This window comes from Ranitomeya imitator, chromosome 10 (genome assembly GCF_032444005.1).
Source record: "Ranitomeya imitator isolate aRanImi1 chromosome 10, aRanImi1.pri, whole genome shotgun sequence".
Lineage (NCBI taxonomy): Eukaryota > Metazoa > Chordata > Amphibia > Anura > Dendrobatidae > Ranitomeya > Ranitomeya imitator.
The window spans coordinates 93,655,153-93,674,062 of record NC_091291.1 but is presented as its reverse complement, the minus strand read 5'-3'; the positions used below and the strand labels follow the sequence as shown (position 1 = coordinate 93,674,062).

At 41.5% G+C, this 18,910-nt stretch overlaps 1 protein-coding gene across 2 annotated transcripts in view; it reads left to right on the top strand.

The window, feature by feature from the left end:
• Nucleotides 1-18,910, top strand: part of MMEL1 (membrane metalloendopeptidase like 1) — a 469,687-nt gene that overhangs the window by 383,660 nt on the left and 67,117 nt on the right. For both annotated transcript variants that reach the window (XM_069742373.1, XM_069742374.1), the window contains exons 12-13: nt 6,758-6,851; nt 8,078-8,206. In XM_069742373.1, the coding sequence (XP_069598474.1) occupies nt 6,758-6,851; nt 8,078-8,206 (223 nt within the window). The remainder of the gene's footprint in view (nt 1-6,757; nt 6,852-8,077; nt 8,207-18,910) is intronic.

The following is an 18,910-nucleotide window of genomic DNA, read 5'->3' as shown; positions in this document are numbered from 1 at the left end:
ACTGACCCCAATCATCGGGGGGTTCGCCAATCACTTTATCATTAATTCTATGCTTTTACAGGCCCTGGACCTAAACTATAACACAAGTTTCCCATGGAAACCCATGTTTGGGACCATGTGACTGAACACTATGTGTTGGGTACGGGTGCAGAACTTTACAGTTTGGGTTTGTCCATCCCTACTCTCCAGCCCTTCAAAAATTAAAACTCTCTTTGTGCCCCAAAAGTCAACAAGAGAGTCATTGGAGATCTCTGCTCTTAATATCATCAGGGAAATAACTTGGACCCCAATTAAATTAAAATGTGTAGTACTTACCATATGCATTAAAGGGAATATATGTCAGCAGGTTTTTGCTATTGAGTCTGAGAGCAGTATGATGTGGAGGCTGAGAGGCAGATTGCAGTATTGTTTCACTTACTGGCTTATTTGGTACATTTTTGATAGAATCCCTGTTTTTTTCTCTTGCAAATATAGCAGTGCTCAAATGCTGAGCCTTGTATAAAGGTACCATCACACATAACGATATTGTTAACGATATTGTTGCTTTTTGTGACGTAGCAACGATATCGTTAACGAAATCATTATGCGTCACAGCGACCAACGATCAGGCCCCTGCTGGGAGATCGTTGGTCGCTGGGGAAAGTCCAGAACTTTATTTTGTCGCTGGATCTGCTGCAGACATCACTGAATCAGCGTGTGTGACACCGATTCAGCGATGTCTTCACTGGTAACCAGGGTAAACATCGGGTTACTAAGCGCAGGGCCGTGCTTATTAACCCGATGTTTACCCTGGTTACCATTGTAAATGTAAAAAAAAAAACACTACATACTCACATTCCAGTGTCTGTCCCCCGGCCTCAGCTTCCCGCACTGACTGTGAGCGCCAGCCGGCCGTAAAGCATAGCGGTGACGTCACCGCTCTGCTTAATGGCCGTCCGGCGCTGACACAGTGCAGGGAAGCTGACGCCGGGGGACGTGACAGACACCGGAATGTGAGTATGTAGTGTTTTTTTTTTTTTTACATTTACAATGGTAACCAGGGTAAACATCGGGTTACTAAGCGCGGCCCTGCGCTTAGTAACCCGATGTTTACCCTGGTTACCAGGGGACTTCGGCATCGTTGGTCGCTGGAGAGCTGTCTGTGTGACAGCTATCCAGCGACCACACAGCGACAAAACAGCGATGCTGCAGCGATCGGCATCGTTGCCTATATCGCTGCAGCGTTGCTTAATGTGACGGTACCTTAACTCCGCTAACACCCCTGATTGGCAGCATGCTGATAATCTAAAGTGACTGCTTCGCATTTGATACCTAGTCCTGCAGTGATAATCTTCTGCTGATAAGACACTGATTGTATCAACTAAAACACGATGAAGAGCAAGTGATACATTCCTGGAATCTGGCTCACTTGCACTCTATTATGTTACACTCAGAATAAATAGTAAAAACCTGCTGGCATATTCTGAATAATAATGTTAATGTATTCCTTGCTAAAAGTCATTTGGGTTCTCTTAAGGATCACTTGTAATTTTTTATTCTACCTTGGTATAATATACTGTACATTAAATATCTTACAAATCCTTCAAATGTCCAAATAGATGAAAAAGCCTCCGGCGTTCATAGTGGAAATTGCCATTTGTGATCTTTATTGGTTGTTTATGTCTAAATGTCACACAGGCAGTTGAAACCTGACTAAATTGATTGTCCTGCCCAACTTAATTTCTAACTATGGCCATCCAGATTGATTTGCATTTCACGCTCTCCAAGGAGTAACTCAATGTTAACACTATGTGTTTTACTGACCTGAAATTATAGCATTTTCCTAGTATTAGACGTTTGGGGATAATCCACGGTTCATATACAGTTTCCAGTGGCAATTTATTATTTTTGATCCCCATGTGGGTCGTGATTTTATTTTTCTCTTCTGCAGTCAATTATCGTCCAATAACTTTTCTTCCCTTCTAATCTTCTGTTCTGTCAGCACTTGGTGCCTAATGGATTATTCACTTATATATTATAACATAGGGCCCCCTTGTAACTAAACCCTCTACCAGGGGGCCTCACATCCTTAGAGACATGAAGAGTATTGTATAGTTCCTAAGTACATATTGAAAACATATTCTAAAATCACATTTTGTTAATCTTGTTAATAAAGCAACTTTTATGGAAAAAAAACATGTTTATTATCGAATAAAAGAATATTTTAGTGGAATTCATTAAATACTAGATCATAAAAATTGCACATAGTGGAACAGAAGCAAAAGGCGGGTCCGTCATCAGCAAGACCCTAATATTCAGGTTTTGCCACATATGAAATGAAACCTTGCACATTTGTTATTTACAGCTATGGTAACGTACAGATGATGCAGCATTTATCCCTCATTTTACAAAAATTGTCACGTTGTAACATAACTAATATGGCAGTAAAACCAATTATATTTTATTAATCAAAGAACAATAAAATCCTTCAGAACAATATGTCAATCAATGGGAATACGTATGCAGACTATGCTGTCTGCACTAGAAATACACCACCATATGCTTTTAGACAATCAAGTGATCCAAAATACATATACGGAAAAGTTTACAAAGACTGAAGTCTTAGAAATAGAGACAAGTTGCTATAAAACACCTCACAGTCACCAGCATTAATGAAAAAATCAAACACCCAAAAAAAAACCAGAAAAAAAAATATAAACTAATTCATAGCCACCGTGTTAAAAGTATATATACAGGGCATAAAGGAATCAAGCCAAGGTGGCAAATGAATATTATATGCTCCTATATAAAAAATAATGGGTGCTATGAACATATATACTGCATGCTATTAGACTGGACATATGCAAAATGCAAAAAAGATACGCCCAAATGGACAAATGGGTGTTATATACACCTGTATGGAGCAGTAGCTGTTATAAAACTGAAAGGACATATAAATAAGTATGTGCAAAGTGCAGAAGATATGGCGTCTCTAGTCCTTACAATATAAACATAGGGGTGTATATTTGGCAATATGGCTCAATGGAGAAACCCAACATATGTGCAAAGTACAGCAAAAAAAGTGTCTCTAGTGCATAGTATAAGGCATAGTAAAAGGCATTGGTGTATTACCTATAAGTGCAGAGCAGTATAAGGCCCCGACGCGCGTTTCGCGTGATGCTTCGTCCTGGGGGATAGTCGCTTGCATATGTCCAGTCTAATAGCATACATATGTTCATTGCACTCATTATTTTTTATATAGGAGCATATAATGTTCATTTGCCCACTTGGCTTGATTCCTTTATGCCCTGTATATATACTTTTAACACGGTGGCTATGAATTAGTTTATATATTTTTTTCTGGTTTTTTTGGGGGTGTTTGATTTTTTCATTAATACTGGTGAGGTGTTTTATAGCAACTTGTCTCTATTTCTAAGACTTCGGTCTTTGTAAACTTTTTCCGTATATGTATTTTGGATCACTTGATTGTCTAAAGGTATATGGTGGTGTATTTCTAGCGCAGACAGCATAGTCTGCATACGTATTCCCATTGATTGACATATTGTTCTGAAGGTTTTTATTGTTCTTTGATTAACAAAATATAATTGGTTTTATTGGCATAAGCTTCCTTGTTTCTTTATGATAGATTGTGCATTTATGGAATTGCTTTAAATTAGGCTTGTAATAGGTGAAAATAATATGGCAGTAATGTGATTTTAGATGCTGAGAGTCCAGGCACATCAAAGCGGAGAATTAAGAACCAATTAATCAAAGCTTTTATGCCAGAAAACTGGCATAAAAGCTCTGTAAAGTCACAACATTTTTTGCATAACGGGGAGATGCACAACAGTTTTGTGAGTTTTGGCATTTTCAAGCCATTTTGAATCAGCTCTCCTGTAATCCTTGCCTTCTACTCCATCAAAATTGGCAAAGTGTGAGCGTGCGCTACTCCAGTCCTCAAGAATCTGCCCCTGAATGTATAATTAATTATATCTATATCACTGCATCACTGTTCTTCATGCTCCTCTTACACCTGATGGTCAAAAGCATTTGGGCACCGACACATTACACCAATAAGAGTTTTTAGGACATCCCAGTTTAAATCCTTAGGAATTAATATGTACTACCCATTCCTCTTTGCTACTAATTTTTTTTACTCTTCTATAGAAGGTTTCTTACAAGATTTTTTAGTGTCTCTGAGAATTTTTTCACATTCATCCAAAAGAGCATTTGTGAGTTCAGACCCTTATCTTAGAGATGACCTAGTCCACAATTTCAATTCTAGATCATCCCAAAGGTGTTAGATGAGGCTAAGCTCAAAGCTCTGTGCGGCCAGTCATCTTCTTCCATACAAAACTTACCCAACAGATCTTTATGGACCTTGCTTTGGGCAATGGAGCAGATTCTTCCATCAGACACCAGACGGTGAAACGTGACTTATCATATCACGGAACATGTTTCCATTGCTTTAGTGTCCACAGATGGCAGTGTTACACTTCTACATCAAATGCTTGGCATTGTGCTTGGTGATGGGAGGCTAGCATGGAGCTAGATGACCATGGAAACCAACGCCATGTATGTTTTGATGCACAATTTTTGTGCTGATGTTAATTCTAGGGGAGGTTTTGGACTTTTATGCATTATCACTTTGTGGCAGAGTTGATGCAGTTCCTTCCACATTTCCATACTTCAACTTACAGTTGATGGAAACATTTGGAGGTAAAAATAAGTCAAAGACTGGCTTTTTTCATCTGTGATTTCCTAGTACACCACAACGCTGGTATCAAAGAGTTCTTTACCACGACCCTTTTTCACAAATGTTAGTAAAGACAGACAACATGACGAGGAGCTGGATTTTATACATTGATGACTGTGATGCTAAATGAAAAAGCTAACATTTTGTGATTAAGAAGTACACTCCCTGACAGAAGTTATGTTGCTTATCCATGTTATGTAAATTAAAGCTTATAACCTGACGTGAAATTCATCCATTGGTTGTATAAATTATATAAATTATTCTTTGGAAAGCTGAAACCTTCCAAAATGTGGTTTAGGTTAAGAAAATAAATTAGCATCAATGCAGAAATATTGATCAGTTAATTGGCACAGAATGGTCAGAATTTGGCAAGACAAAAGTTTGTCGCCCACTGAAAGTAATGTGATATTCAAACAAATAATTAACTTAAAATACAATTATATGTTGCATAACATTGGTGAATGAAGCTGTGGTGCTATTAGAGTCATATTTAATATTTTGTGTGACTTCCATGAGCTTGAAGGACTGCATCCATGCGGTTCAACAATGATTCATACAATTTATTATTGAAGTCATTAGGAATAGCAAAGAATGCAGTCTTACATGCCTCCAAGAGTTCATCTAGATTCTTTGGTTTTATCTTCCAAGCTTCCTCTTTCATCCTACCCCAAACATGCTCAATGATGTCATGATGTCTGGTGACTGGGCTGGCCAGTCCTTGAGCACCTTGATCTTTTTTGCCTGGAGGAACTTTGTTGTAGAGATGGATGCATGAGATGGAGCACCATCCTGCTGCAGAATTTGCCCCCTTTTATGATTTGGAATATAAGAGGTAGCTTATACGTCTTGATATTTTAGGCTATTGATATTGCCTTCCAGCTTGCAAATGTTTCACACACCCCCATACTGAATGTAACCCCAGACCATGATCTTTCCCCCAACAAATTTAACTGTTTTCTGGGTGTATTTTGGATCCATACGGGTTCCAGTAGGTCTCCTGCAGTATTTGCGGCGGCTGTGGAGTAATTCTACTGAAGATTCATCAGAGAAATCCACTTTCTGCCACTTTTCCAGTGTCCATCTGTTTAGCAGGCTGTGGGACTTTGCAAATGCCACACGGTTTTTTATTTGCCTTTTGTTTAGTGCTGGCTTCTGGGCACTGATTCGACCATGGAGGCCATTTTGAGACAGAATGCAACAAACTGTTCTAGTTGATACAGGAACTTGAGGTGACCAGGTCTGTTGGAGCTCTGCTGCAGTGGAAGAGGGGCTTGCTTTGGATTTTCTAACCAACAGACATTCCTCCTGAGCAGTTGTCTTGCGGGGTCTGTCGGACCTGGGCTTGTCAAACACATCTCAAGTCTCTTCAAATTTTTCTTAATTCTTTGTACTTGATGCTGAGTCACATTAAAGGTGCCAGCCACCTCTGCAGTGGATCTGGTCTTCAACCTCTTGATAATCCAGGATTTGGTCACGAGGTGGATTTTTGGCATGTTGTCAGAGCTCAAGTTGCAGTTCAAGTGAAGGTCTGGGGTGCTGGGTTTCTTTTCATACACAAACTAATTAACCGAACACTTACTGAGCACAGGTGAGGATGTAAACTAGGATTGGGTGCATTATATGACCAGGCGACAAAACTTTTGTCTTGCCAAAATCAGACCATTCTGTGTCCATTAACTGATCAATATTTCTGCATTGATGCCAATTTATTTTCTTAACCTAAACCACATTTCGGAGGGTTTCAGCTTTCAAAAGAATAATTTATACAACCAATGGATGAATTTAACGTCAGGTTATAAGCTTTTATTTACATAACATGGATAAGCGACATAACTTCTGACAGGGAGTGTATGTCCCAATACATTTGACTATAAAGTGTATATGTACCATAGTTACCAAGAAGTTCTGGAGAAAAAGCTATAAGACTAGGGCAATGAAACAGAGTGGATAATAACCATGGGGTAAATTTCCATTGTAAAGGGATTACTTTAACTAATATTCAGTTTCTTTCATTCCCTACAGCACATTGCAAAACTACATAGTTTGGCGACTAGTAATTGATCGAGTTAGCAGTTTGAGTCGACGTTACAAAGATGCAAGAGCCAACTACAGAAAGGTAAATTACAATATTCTTTTGAAGTACAACTCCAAAAAGCCAAGAAAATTATATTGGAAGTGTAAGTTAGTTCAACAATAGGGTGTATGTACTAATTAGTCTTTTTAATCTTTGGGGTTCAAAAAGAATACTTTATGTAAAACAGACTACAAGTTTCACGACCCACTGACCTGATCATCATATCATCTATAAGGATCAGGGTGACCCTCAATGTGTAGTTTTTTTTTTGAGTAAATTTTTCTACCATCAACATTTTCCCTACTTGGTCCTTTCATGTGGCATTAAGTCTTAGTTTATCAGGGCACTTAAGGATCTTCACATAAAAATTTAGTTCAAGTATTCCATCTCAATAGCTTAGGTTAATCCACGACCTTTTCATTTTGATTCAAACAAGTTAGAGAGAAAAATCATCATACACAGAGAAACCCATGACGAATTCAAAATGATACTGTCACGCTGCTGTAATGCAGGTAGGTGCAGGCTCCACTAGATGGCAGTAGAGTGGAAGCAGGACTGCACCTATACAGAGCTGACTTGCAGTGCAGCAGTGAGGCAACCATGAGAGGCAGCAGAATAGTAAAACAAGCAAGGTCAGATTCTAGACTGTAGCACAGTACCAAAGGAATAAGCAAACTCATGGTCAGAGACAAGCCAGGGGATCAGTAAAGGTCAGGAGCGGATAAGCCAGAAAACAAAAGACAGAAGCAGGTCAGGATACAAGCCAAGTCAAAACCAGGGAGTCAGCACACTAAAGGGAAACATTGAGTCAAGACGGTAATAGGGGGAAAACAGAGACACGGGTTTAGACAGCAAGCACAGCAGGACAAATCAGAGTCAGCTACAGCAGCCCTAGGCAAAAACTATAACTGACATCACCTGCAGGAAGCACCAGCGATAAATAGCCAACCTGAACCCAGACTGCAGCTGGGAAAGGTTAGCTCTTGACATGACCATACCGGGAAAAAGGGAATGCAGGACTCAAAACCCGGTCTGGATCATGACAGATACTATGGTTAATTGGATTGGAAACCTAGTATATTTTTTAGAGAGAAACCCAAAACACCTCAAAGAACCCTTGTGAACATTGAAAGGATCTGAAACATCATGTAGATATTACCATGGTCAAATACCAAGCAGTGCCCAGTGTTACAATTAGTCTTGACTGTACAAAAAAAATTAATTCTGAAGGTTACATGTAGGCCAAACTGATCTTGATTTCTTTCTAGGCTCTCTATGGTACAACATTAGAAGAGGCTCGATGGAGGGAGTGTGTCAGTTATGTCAACAGCAACATGGAAAACTCTGTTGGAGCCATGTATGTTAAAGAAACATTTGCTGGTGAGAGCAAAAGGATGGTATGTAATGTTCACACTACCATGCTATCCATCAATAACCAGCATACTCCACAAAAAATGTAATTCATTGTATGAGAAGAATAATAGTGTTCCATCACCATTTTTGGGAAATGTGCAGAGATTGTTGAGTTTGTAGACCAAAAAGGGAAAAAATAGAATGGTACCAAGAAACAGTCTACTTATTGGTGGAGTAGGTGGGCTCTGAGTAAGTGACACTTTGCTGGGTGAAATCATGGTGATGCAGGTGCTTGCCTGGAAAAACACACATATAGCAATCCAACATAGAAAAAAAGGCAGCAACACTCCGTTTACCGTGTCATGAAAACATAAGTCCTTTATTTAAGAAAGCTTTTCATGGACAAGGTTTTTGAGGGCTGGACAAATGTAGGTATGCAGGAAAAATAACAGGACTATGGCCGCTTCGCCTTTACCGCACTTCCACGGGTCCAGATGGAATAAATGGAAATGTGCTATAGTTACATTCTCAGGATTTTTTAATTGATCCAAAGTAATACAACAAAAAACATTGTTTTTCAACTTACATGTTGCAATTTCAAAGAATAAACAGAATAAACAACAATAAAGGCACCCATAATTAATACTTGGTTGCACACCTTTTGGCATTGATGGCAGCCTCCAAACATTTTTTGTAGCCATCTATGAGCTTCTTGCACTTCTCAGCTGGTATCTTCTCCCACTCTTCCTTTGCAGTTTATTCAAGCTCCTGATTATTTGCAGTGTTTGCAGTGTTTTTTTCCCATTGGTAGATTTCAGCTCACCACAAAGATTTTGAATGTGATTGAGGTCAGGACTCAATGACAATTTTAAAACAGTACATTTGAGCCATTGTCTTGCTGGAGGTCCCATTATCTTCGACTCGAACCAAGTTTTCTTACACTGGGTAGGACATTTTGCTTTAATTCTCTGATTTCATGATTGTTGTGATATGATCAAGACCTCCAGTACCACATGCAGCAAATCAACCCCACAGCATTTTAGATCCTCCAACATGCTTAACTGTTGGTAGGGTGTTCCTTTGCTTATAAGCTTCATTTTGCCATCTGTAAACAAACTGTTGCTTTGCATTGCCAAAAAGATGTATTTTTATTTCATCTGTCCACAGAATATTTTTCCAGAAGGCTTGTAGTGTCTCATGATACTCTTTAGCAAGATCAGCCCTTCCTTTTTATGTCTTTTCTTCAGCAATAGTTTCTTCCTTGGCCTTCGCCCATAAAGCTCTGCTCGGTGTGCAGGGTATGGTACGTGTTGAAACCATGACCCCAGGTTGGCCTTCAGGCCTTTGGATATTTGACCAGGATTTTTTTTCACCATACGCACCAACCTTCCAAGACATGTCTTGTCAATTTTCCTCTTTTCCCCACGTCCAGGGAGCTTCTTTATGATTCCATGCTTGGCAAACTCCTTAATAATACTGTGATGGCCTTGTACCCTTTGGAAGTCTTGTGTTTGCTAATAATAGCAGTTCTTATGTCCTCACACAGCTCCTTTGTTTTCACCATTGTGACAATGAACATGGCCTAACATGTGGCTTTTTAAAATACTGAAGTCATCATTCATTGGCTAATTCATGTCACATGGGAACCACCAATTAATCACATGTATTTCTCATATGTGACTTACGACTGGCGAGTCAAAATGTGTTTCTATACTAACTAATGTAAAGGATGCCAGTGTCACAGCAAGCTTTAGGTTTTTCTATGTTACCATCCCTTTTTTTGTTTTAAATTATTGTCTATCATTTGCTCTTTTTTATTTAACAGGAGTGCTCTATACAAAAAAACTGTTCCACTTGATTCATTTTTTTCCGGAGATATTCACATTATGTACTTAAACTTCCTGGGTGCCAATAACGATGAGCAGGACTGTGCACTCACATTTTTGTAAACATTTTATCATATCTTTTCATGTGGCAACACTGGATATATATATATATATTTATATATATATATATATATATATATATATATATATATATATATATATATATATATAATGAGATTGTTAGCTCACCTCCTCCTCTGGTTAATATGTCCTCCAGGCTGCACGGATCCACTGAGTGAAGGTTGATATGCATCAAATAGTTGACCTCCAGCGCCTCTTTGGGCAAATGATCCCAGGAAATCCAGGGTTTCTTAAAACATCTATTTGTTTCTTAATATTAAAATCAGGTAACAAAAAAGGTCAGTCAGTTTGGATACACTCATGATTTAAAAAAGGAATAGAAATCTCTTTCTATGCCTTTTTTTAAATCATGTGTATATCCAAACTGCCTGATCTTTTTTGTTACCTGTTTTTAATATGAAGAAATAAATAGAGGTTTTGAGAAACCTTGGATTTCCTGGGATCATTCGTCCAAAGAGGCGCTGGATGTCAACTATTTGAAACACTGAAGATATGACACTTTGATACAATGTAAAGTAGTCAGTGTACAGCTTGTATAACAATGTAAATTTGGTGTGCTCTTTAAATAACTCAACACGCAGCCATTAATGTCTAAACCATTGGAAACAAAAGTGAGTACACCCCTAAGTGAAAATGGCCAAATTTTGCCCAATAAGCCATTTTCCCTTCCTGGTTACTCATCAGTGTTACAAGGTCTCAGGTGTGAATGGGGAGCAGGTGTGTAAAATTTGGTGTTATCGCTCTCACTCTCTCATACTGGTTACTGGAAGGTTAACATGTTACCTCATGGCAAAGAACTGTCTGGGGATCTGAACAAGTATTGTGGGTCCTCATCCCGGACTTCCTCCATCTGCTTTGGCTGCTGCTGCTGCTGCCTGGGATCTGCACACGGCTTGCAGATCCCCAGGCACTGTGTTTAGGTGCGCGCACTTCCACCCTCTTCCGCAAGAAATTTCATTCAACTTGCCGTTATGGAGTGGTTTCAGATCCTGATCCAATGTCTACAGAATCCATTGGTGGTATCATAAGTGGATGAAAAACCTCGTTCCGAGGTCGATCGTTTTGTTTCCAAGCCTGTGGAACTTTAGGTCAGAATGTTGCACTCTGAGTGAGTCTCTCTTTATGGACTGTCTAGTCTGTCCCATCGCATGCTCCTGAGCCTACCATGGTTACAAAAACATGACCTTGTCTTAGATTGGAAATCCAGAGAAGTACTCCGTTGGGGCCAGGCCTGTTACGAGAGGTGCCTAGTTTCAATTCGTTTTGACAAACCTCTGCCTGCTCCATCAAATTAACTTGGCCTGCCTCCTGCTTATTGGATTTATGTGTTTATCTTTGATAAAAAGGAGGCGGAGACACTACCACCACACAGGTCATACAATTGCCCTATAGACCTCCTTCCTGGCTCTTTTCCTCTACGAGGCCGTATCTATCATCTGCTCCAGGGTGAAACCTAAGCCGTGTCCGAATATATGGAGAACCTAGCCAGGGAATTCCTCCCCAGCTGGAGCAGGATTCTTCTTTGTAAAGAAAAAGGACGGCTCACTGTATAAACTGTAGGGATTTCAATTTGATAAAGGTCAAAAATAAATATCCTCTAACTCTCATATCAGAGCTGTTGATCATCTCAAAGGTTCCAGAGTCTTTGTCAAACTTGACTTGCGGTGGGCATGTAATGTGATGCGAAAACACCACCCCTAGAAAGTATCCACTGTTCTGAAATGGCCCCGGTCTGAAGGCAATCCAGCGGTTCCTCATATTTGCTAATTACTATTGTCAGTTTATGCTGCATTTCTCCTCTCGGACTGCTCCAATCTCTGCCGTGACCCACAAGGAGACCCTCCCCATGATGTGGACCCCAGATGCTGAAAGCTCCTTTGTCTCCTTAACACAGGCGTTTGTCTTTGCTCCAGTTCTGCACCATCCTTACAACAATAAGCAATTATTTTTGGAAATGGATGCCTCCTCCTCCAGTGCCAGAGCTGTGCTCACCCAGAAGTCTCTTTTCGGCCATATGTGGAGCTGCGGCTTATTTTCTAAGGCCTTATCAGCCCCAGAACACAACTACTTGATAGGCAATGGAGAATTCTTGGTGAAAAAACTGGCTCTAGAGGAGTTGAGCTTTCTACTTGAAGGAGCAGTTCATCGTGTAATTATCTACAAGGGCAATAAGAACTTGACCTACTTGCAGTCCGCAGAGCCTAAATATGCGTCAAGCCAGGTGGTCTTTGCTTTTCATTCTACAAAAACATAAAAGCAGACATGCTTTTCAGGTCTTTTCTGTCTTCAGACAAGGAGGAGGAGTCTTAGAGCATCATTGAACCCTCCATAATGCTTATTGTTGCTCCACTGGACATGTCTTGGGTTGCACTTTGAAAAACCTCTGCCTCCAAACCGCACAGGAAATGGGTGCTTCACTGGGATCACTTGTCCAAACTGACTGGTCATGCTGGATAGAAGAAAACACCCCTTCTCATTTTACGGTACTATTGGCGACCATCACTGTGCAAGGATATTGCAGATTTCACCTCGGCCTGTCCCTTCTGTGCCCAGAATAAGACTCTGAAACAGCTTCTGAGCAGCTGGTCACTTCTGTTACCAGTACCATCTTCTCCCTGGCAGCATATAGAAATGGACTTCTGACCCATTATACTCCGCTATATAGCCTCCATCCGCACTTCAATAGCCAGGTAGAGTGGGTTAACTAGATTCTGACCAACTACCTGTGGCATTTTTTCAATGCTCACCACCATGATTGGGCTGAACTCCTGCCTTGGGCCAAATTTTCATACAGCAACCATGTGAGCGAATCCACAGCTAAATCCCTGTTTTTCATGGTGTATGGTCAACACTCCAATATTCCATTTCCTGTGTCTGCTACCACAGACATTTCTGCCACTGAAACTCTCCTAAAGGGCTTCTCTAAGATCTGGGAGGACACCAAGACCTGTTTAATGAAATCTTCCGAATAGATGAAGAGACACACAGACAAGAGAGGTCTGGACCCGCCTCTCTTGTGCCGTGGGAAAAAGGTTTGGCTTTCGTCAAAATATGTCCATCTCAAGTAGAGATGGGCTGACACCTGGATGTTCAGGTCAGGCAAGTTCAGCCAAACAGTTACAAATGTTCAGATTTGGGTACCAGAACAGTACCCGAACCTGAAACCAAACCCCATTCACTTGAATGGGGGCCCAAGCATCCAGTGTTTGCCACACTGTCATGTGCATGACAGCGTGGCAAACTCCGCTTCTGATCGATAGTGAAATCATGCCCGATTGTCAGAAAGCTGCGGTTTCCATGCTGTTAAAAGACATCCTGAGTGCTCAGCTGTGATTTGAGGTATAAAGTTCACCTCCGGTCACTGGGATCAGCTGATGGGACTACTGCTCCTATCAGCCATCCACCTGCTGCCACTAATAACAGCGAGAGCAGTAGCAGATGATGGGAGTATTCATAAGCTGGATCCTGTGCTGTAAATAAATAATTAAAAAAAAATGTTGTGGGTCTGCTGTATTTTTTATAACAAGCCAGGCAAAACTTACAGCTGAGGGCTGCAGCCCTCAGCTGTCAGCCTCTGCAAGACTGGTTATCAAGAACAGAGGGGTCCCCACGCCGTATTTTTTATGTTTTTAAATAGCTAATTTTAAAAAACAGTATGTGGTCCCCCCATTTTTGACAACCAGCCTTGCTAAAGCGGACAGCTGGGGGCTGGTATGCTCAGGTTGGTACAGGGCCATGGATATTGCCCCCATCATAAAAATAGCAGCCAGCAGCCGCCCAGAAAAAATTTATCTATTAGATGCGACAATTCTGGCTCTTTGCCTGGCTTTTCCCACTTGCCTTGTAGAAGTAGCAAGTGGGGTTCATATTTGTGGGTTTGATGTCACCTTTGTATTCTCCGATGACATCAAGCCCACGTTTACTAGTGAAGAGGCATCTATAAAACACCTATCCATTACTAATGCTATAGTTGTATGGTAAGTATATTATTTGCAATAAAGCAAAACACAAGTCACTAACAGGGATCTCACCGAGGTCATAGCAGTTCAGCCTGGCTGGGGACGCTGCCTCAGTGACCGGCGGTAACCTCGAAGATGTAACGGCTGGTCTTTGAGGCTGCACTCGCAGCAGTTCAGTCACCAGTGGTTCTTAGCCTGGACGGTCACATCTTGGCACTGTCCAGGCTGAAAACTCTTTATCGCCCTGACATCGATTACAGTGTGGGACAGAACGACTGATAGGTGAGGGATATTGTTGCTTTTTTTTTCCTTACAGGCGATGAGGGATTCAGTGGAATTACACGTTAGGTGAGTATAACTGTGTTTGTTATTTTTAAATTAAAAAGTAAAAGTTTGTTTAGTTTTTTTTGCAAGTATTTTGGATGTGTGTTTATTTACCATTCAACTATAGGATTAGTAAATGATAGGTGTCTTATAGACCCCTCTCCATTACTAATCCATGGGCTTGATGTCACCAAATAATACAAAGGTGACATCAACCCCACAAATATTAACCCCACTTCCCACTGCTACTGGGCAAGTTGGAAGAGCTGGGCAAAGCACCAGCAAAGCACCTATCTGACAGACCGAACATTCAGTGTCTCCCTCCCCCACACCACCTCCTCACTTCGCCCCTTGTCAGTCGGTGTTCCTCAAGGCTCTGTTCTAGGTCCCCTACTCTTCTCCATCTACACTTTCGGCCTGGGACAGCTCATAGAATCCCACGGTTTGCAGTACCATCTCTACGCTGATGACACGCAGATCTACCTCTCCGGACCTGACCTCTCCTCCTTGCTTACCAAAATCCCGCACTGTCTGTCTGCCATTTCAGCCTTCTTTCTGCTCGCTTTCTACAACTGAACATGGACAAAACAGAATTCATCATCTTTCCCCCATCTCACTCTACCCCTCCACCAGACCTATCCATCAATGTCAATGGCTGCTCACTATCCCCAGTCCCACACGCCCGGTGCCTCGGGGTGATCCTCGACTCTGCACTCTCTTTCAAGCCACATATCCAAGCCCTTGCCTCCTCCTGTCGTCTCAAACTCAAAAATATTTCCCGGATCCATGCTTTCCTTGACCGCAACACTGCAAAAACGCTAGTGCATGCCCTTATCATCTCCCGCCTCGACTACTGCAACCTCCTACTCTCTGGACTCCCCTCTAGCACTCTGGCACCGCTCCAATCCATCCTACACTCTGCTGCCCGACTAATCTACCTGTCACCCCGCTATTCCCCAGCCTCTCCCCTGTGTCAAGCCCTTCACTGGCTTCCTATCGCCCAGAGACTCCAGTTCAAAACCCTCACACTGACATACAAAGCCATCCACAACCTGTCTCCTCCATACATCTGTGACATGGTCTCCCGGTACCTACCTACACGCAACCTCCGATCCTCCCAAGACCTCCTTCTCTACTCCCCTCTCATCTCTTCTTCCCATAACCGCATCCAAGACTTCTCCCGTGCTTCCCCCATACTCTGGAACTCTCTACCCCAACACATCAGACTCGCGCCTACCATAGAAACCTTCAAAAAGAACCTGAAGACTCATCTCTTCCGACAAGCCTACAGCCTGCAGTGATCCTCAACCTACTGAACAGCCGCACAGCCAGCTCTTCCCTCTCCTAGTGTATCCTCACCCACCCCCTGCAGACTGTGAGCCCTCGCGGGCAGGGTCCTCCCTCCTTATGTACTCGTGTGCCTGGTTATCTGCTCATGTTTAATGTATTTGTCTATATTTGCCCCGTATTCACATGTAAAGCGCCATGGAATAAATGGCGCTATAAAAATGTATAATAATAATAATAATTGTCACATCTAATAGATGCATCTTTTCTGGGCTGCTGTGGGCTGCTATTTTTAGGCTGAGGGGGCAACGTCCTTGGCTCTTTACCAGTCTGAGACTATCAGACCCCAGCTGTCAGCTTTAGCAAGGCTGGTTGTCAAAAATGGGGGGACCCCATGCTATTTTTTAAAAATTATTTATTTAAATAATTTAAAAAAAAACGGCATGGGCATCTCTCTATTCTTGATAACCAGCCTTGCTGACAGCTGAGGGTTGCAGCCCCCAGCTGTCAGTTGCCTGACTGGTTATCTAAAATACAGGAGATCCATGCCATTTTTTAAAAAAAATATTTATTTACAGTGCAGTAGCCGGTTGATGAATACTCCCATCAGCCACTCCTCCACTCACAGTTATTAGCGGTAGCAGACATCGGCTGATGGGAGCAATAGTCTCATTAGCTGACACCAGTGACCATAGGTGAATTTTAAACCTCCAATCACAGCTCAGCACACATGCTGTCTTTTGACAGTGTAGGAACTGTGGCTCTCTGACCAGCGGGGATGATTTCACCACCAATCAGAAGTTGTGTTTGCTGCACTGTCATGCACATGATAACGTGAAAAACACTTGGTGTTCAGGCAGCCGAACCCGATCAGTAACACAGACTTCCTGGTAAAGTCTGTATTTGATGCCCATACCCGAACAGTAGGTGTTCGTTATGGACGTCGAACTTTACTGTTCAGGTTCGCCCATCTCTAATCTCAAGCTACCCTCGTATAAATTGGGTCCTCACTTCATCGGTCAGATTCGATGTTCTCAAACAAATTAATGCTGTAGTTTACAAACTCAAACCCCCGGCCTCTCTATATTTCTCCAATCATTTCATTGTCTTCAGTCAAGTCAAGGACCCAGGTACAACTCCTGTTCCTGTCAGCACTGAAGATGTTTTTGAGGTACAGGATGTTCTAGCCACCAAGATGGCAAGAGAAAAACCTTTTTTCTTGTTGATTGGAAGGGGTTAAGTCCTGATGAAATGCCGTGGGAGCATAGGGAGAACATCCCTGCCCCTCTCCTCCTGGAGAGATTTCTTGCAGGCCTGAGGAAGCGAGTGTGTAAAGGAGGGGTACTATAGCTCTTGCATCCCCTGCATGCTTACTACCTCCCCAGGCAGGGATGCCAACTTAATCACTGCTGCTGCCCCCCATCACACACCTCCTCCCTCTCCTCTTGCTGCTGCTGCCACCAAGGGTCTGTGCATAGCTCGCAGATCCCCGAGCAATATCCTTAGGAAGTGCATGCTCTCACCTTCTTAAGGGTGCAGCGTGCAATATACTAAAATGTCTCAAACCAATGGCTGTGAGACCTTTATTATTTAATGCACCTCCACCTGTTGGTGAATTAGCAAAGTTGAGATGTCCAAAATATGTGTTTTTAGTCTTCTTAATCTTCTTTTTTGCCACTGATACACTCATTACCATAGAGTAAATAATCCATATTCTAAGATAAGATATTATAAGATAACATAATTGTTGGTAGGGTAAGAATGAGAATTTTTTAAGTCTTAAAAAATCTTTATGAGGAAAAGTATAAGAATAAGCTTCACAAACCCGAACCTATAAAATCCTTTATGCTTAAGCCAGGAGTGTTTTTTTCTTTGTAGATATAAAAAGACTAGGAAACAACATGTTGGCTGATATGGGAGTTCTTCTAGATACAACTTTTCATCCATTATTCAAGACTTGAATCTTCAAACAAGATGGACATATTTCTCTGTAACATATGTTCCATGAAGGGGAACTAAGGGCTACATTGTAACACTAAAATTGGTTTAGACTCCGTCTTGATCCTAAGCCAGTTAGCAAATCTTTTGCAGTTTTTAGATTAAACCACACTCTTGGCTTATTCCAAGATTCATTACGGATGCCCAGTACAAATCCAATTTGATTCCTGTGAGATACCATCAGGGTTACTGTTATTTTTTTTGGCTGTGTTGAGCTCACCAACAGAAATAGACTTAAAGGGTTATTCCCACAAACACATTATTTTTCACAAAGCACAGTAAATGCATACTTATTGTTAATAAACAGGTTAAACTCAATATAACATTTCTTTATTGTACCTTTGTGTCTTTGTTAATCTCTGTCTCGCCATCTGTACATTCAGCTGTTCATAGCTGTATGGGTGGTTCTATTCTTACACTTACATTTCTCAGCAGCACCCTGCTTCTCCTTACTGCTGCAGACCCCTCACCTCTTTTCTTTACTCCTAGCTCTTTGAGTTATCATCAAGCTATTCTAAGTGTAGAATTTTCCTTCTGCTTCTATTCGCTCAATTCTCTTGTGCAATACACTGCCTGACCAATTGTATCTTCTGTCATCTAAATAAATATAGCTGCATAAAGTCTTTGCATCATAAATTCAACTAATCTGCAGCTGACGGATCAGTGTTGTCAAATTGCAAAATGCTACTCCATGGATGCATATAGCATAAGTCAATCATCTGGCATATGCATCAACAGAGCGGAATTATTAATATTAGACCACATTGTGATTTGGGGAATAACCCTGTAGTCATGTGTCAAAGGTGAGTGCTGAATATATGCAGTATAGTGTTACCAGCTGTCAGCTTCCGAAATGTGGCTGTTGTGGTTATCCTACCCGGTTTGCCCTTCAGATTTAAAATCTAAGATGAAAATGGACATTTAGTGTGAAAATGATCAAACCTGAAATTAAATATGCAGCGCCCCAGAGACCTGGTCGTTGCAGTATGGCACTCTGCCGCTAAGGGGAGTAGCGGTACGTCTGATGGCACTAAGGAGTTCTCCTGACCAGGTATCACCAGAACACATTACACTTCACACTCCGGCCACTAGGGGGAGAAAAAGGCTTTATTTATTGGGCCACTCCTCACACTGGTAAAACTAGGGGTTGGGGGGGAAGTTAGTCAGAAGCTGACTGGGTTGGAACCAGGCAACATCCCGTAGCAGGGGGTGT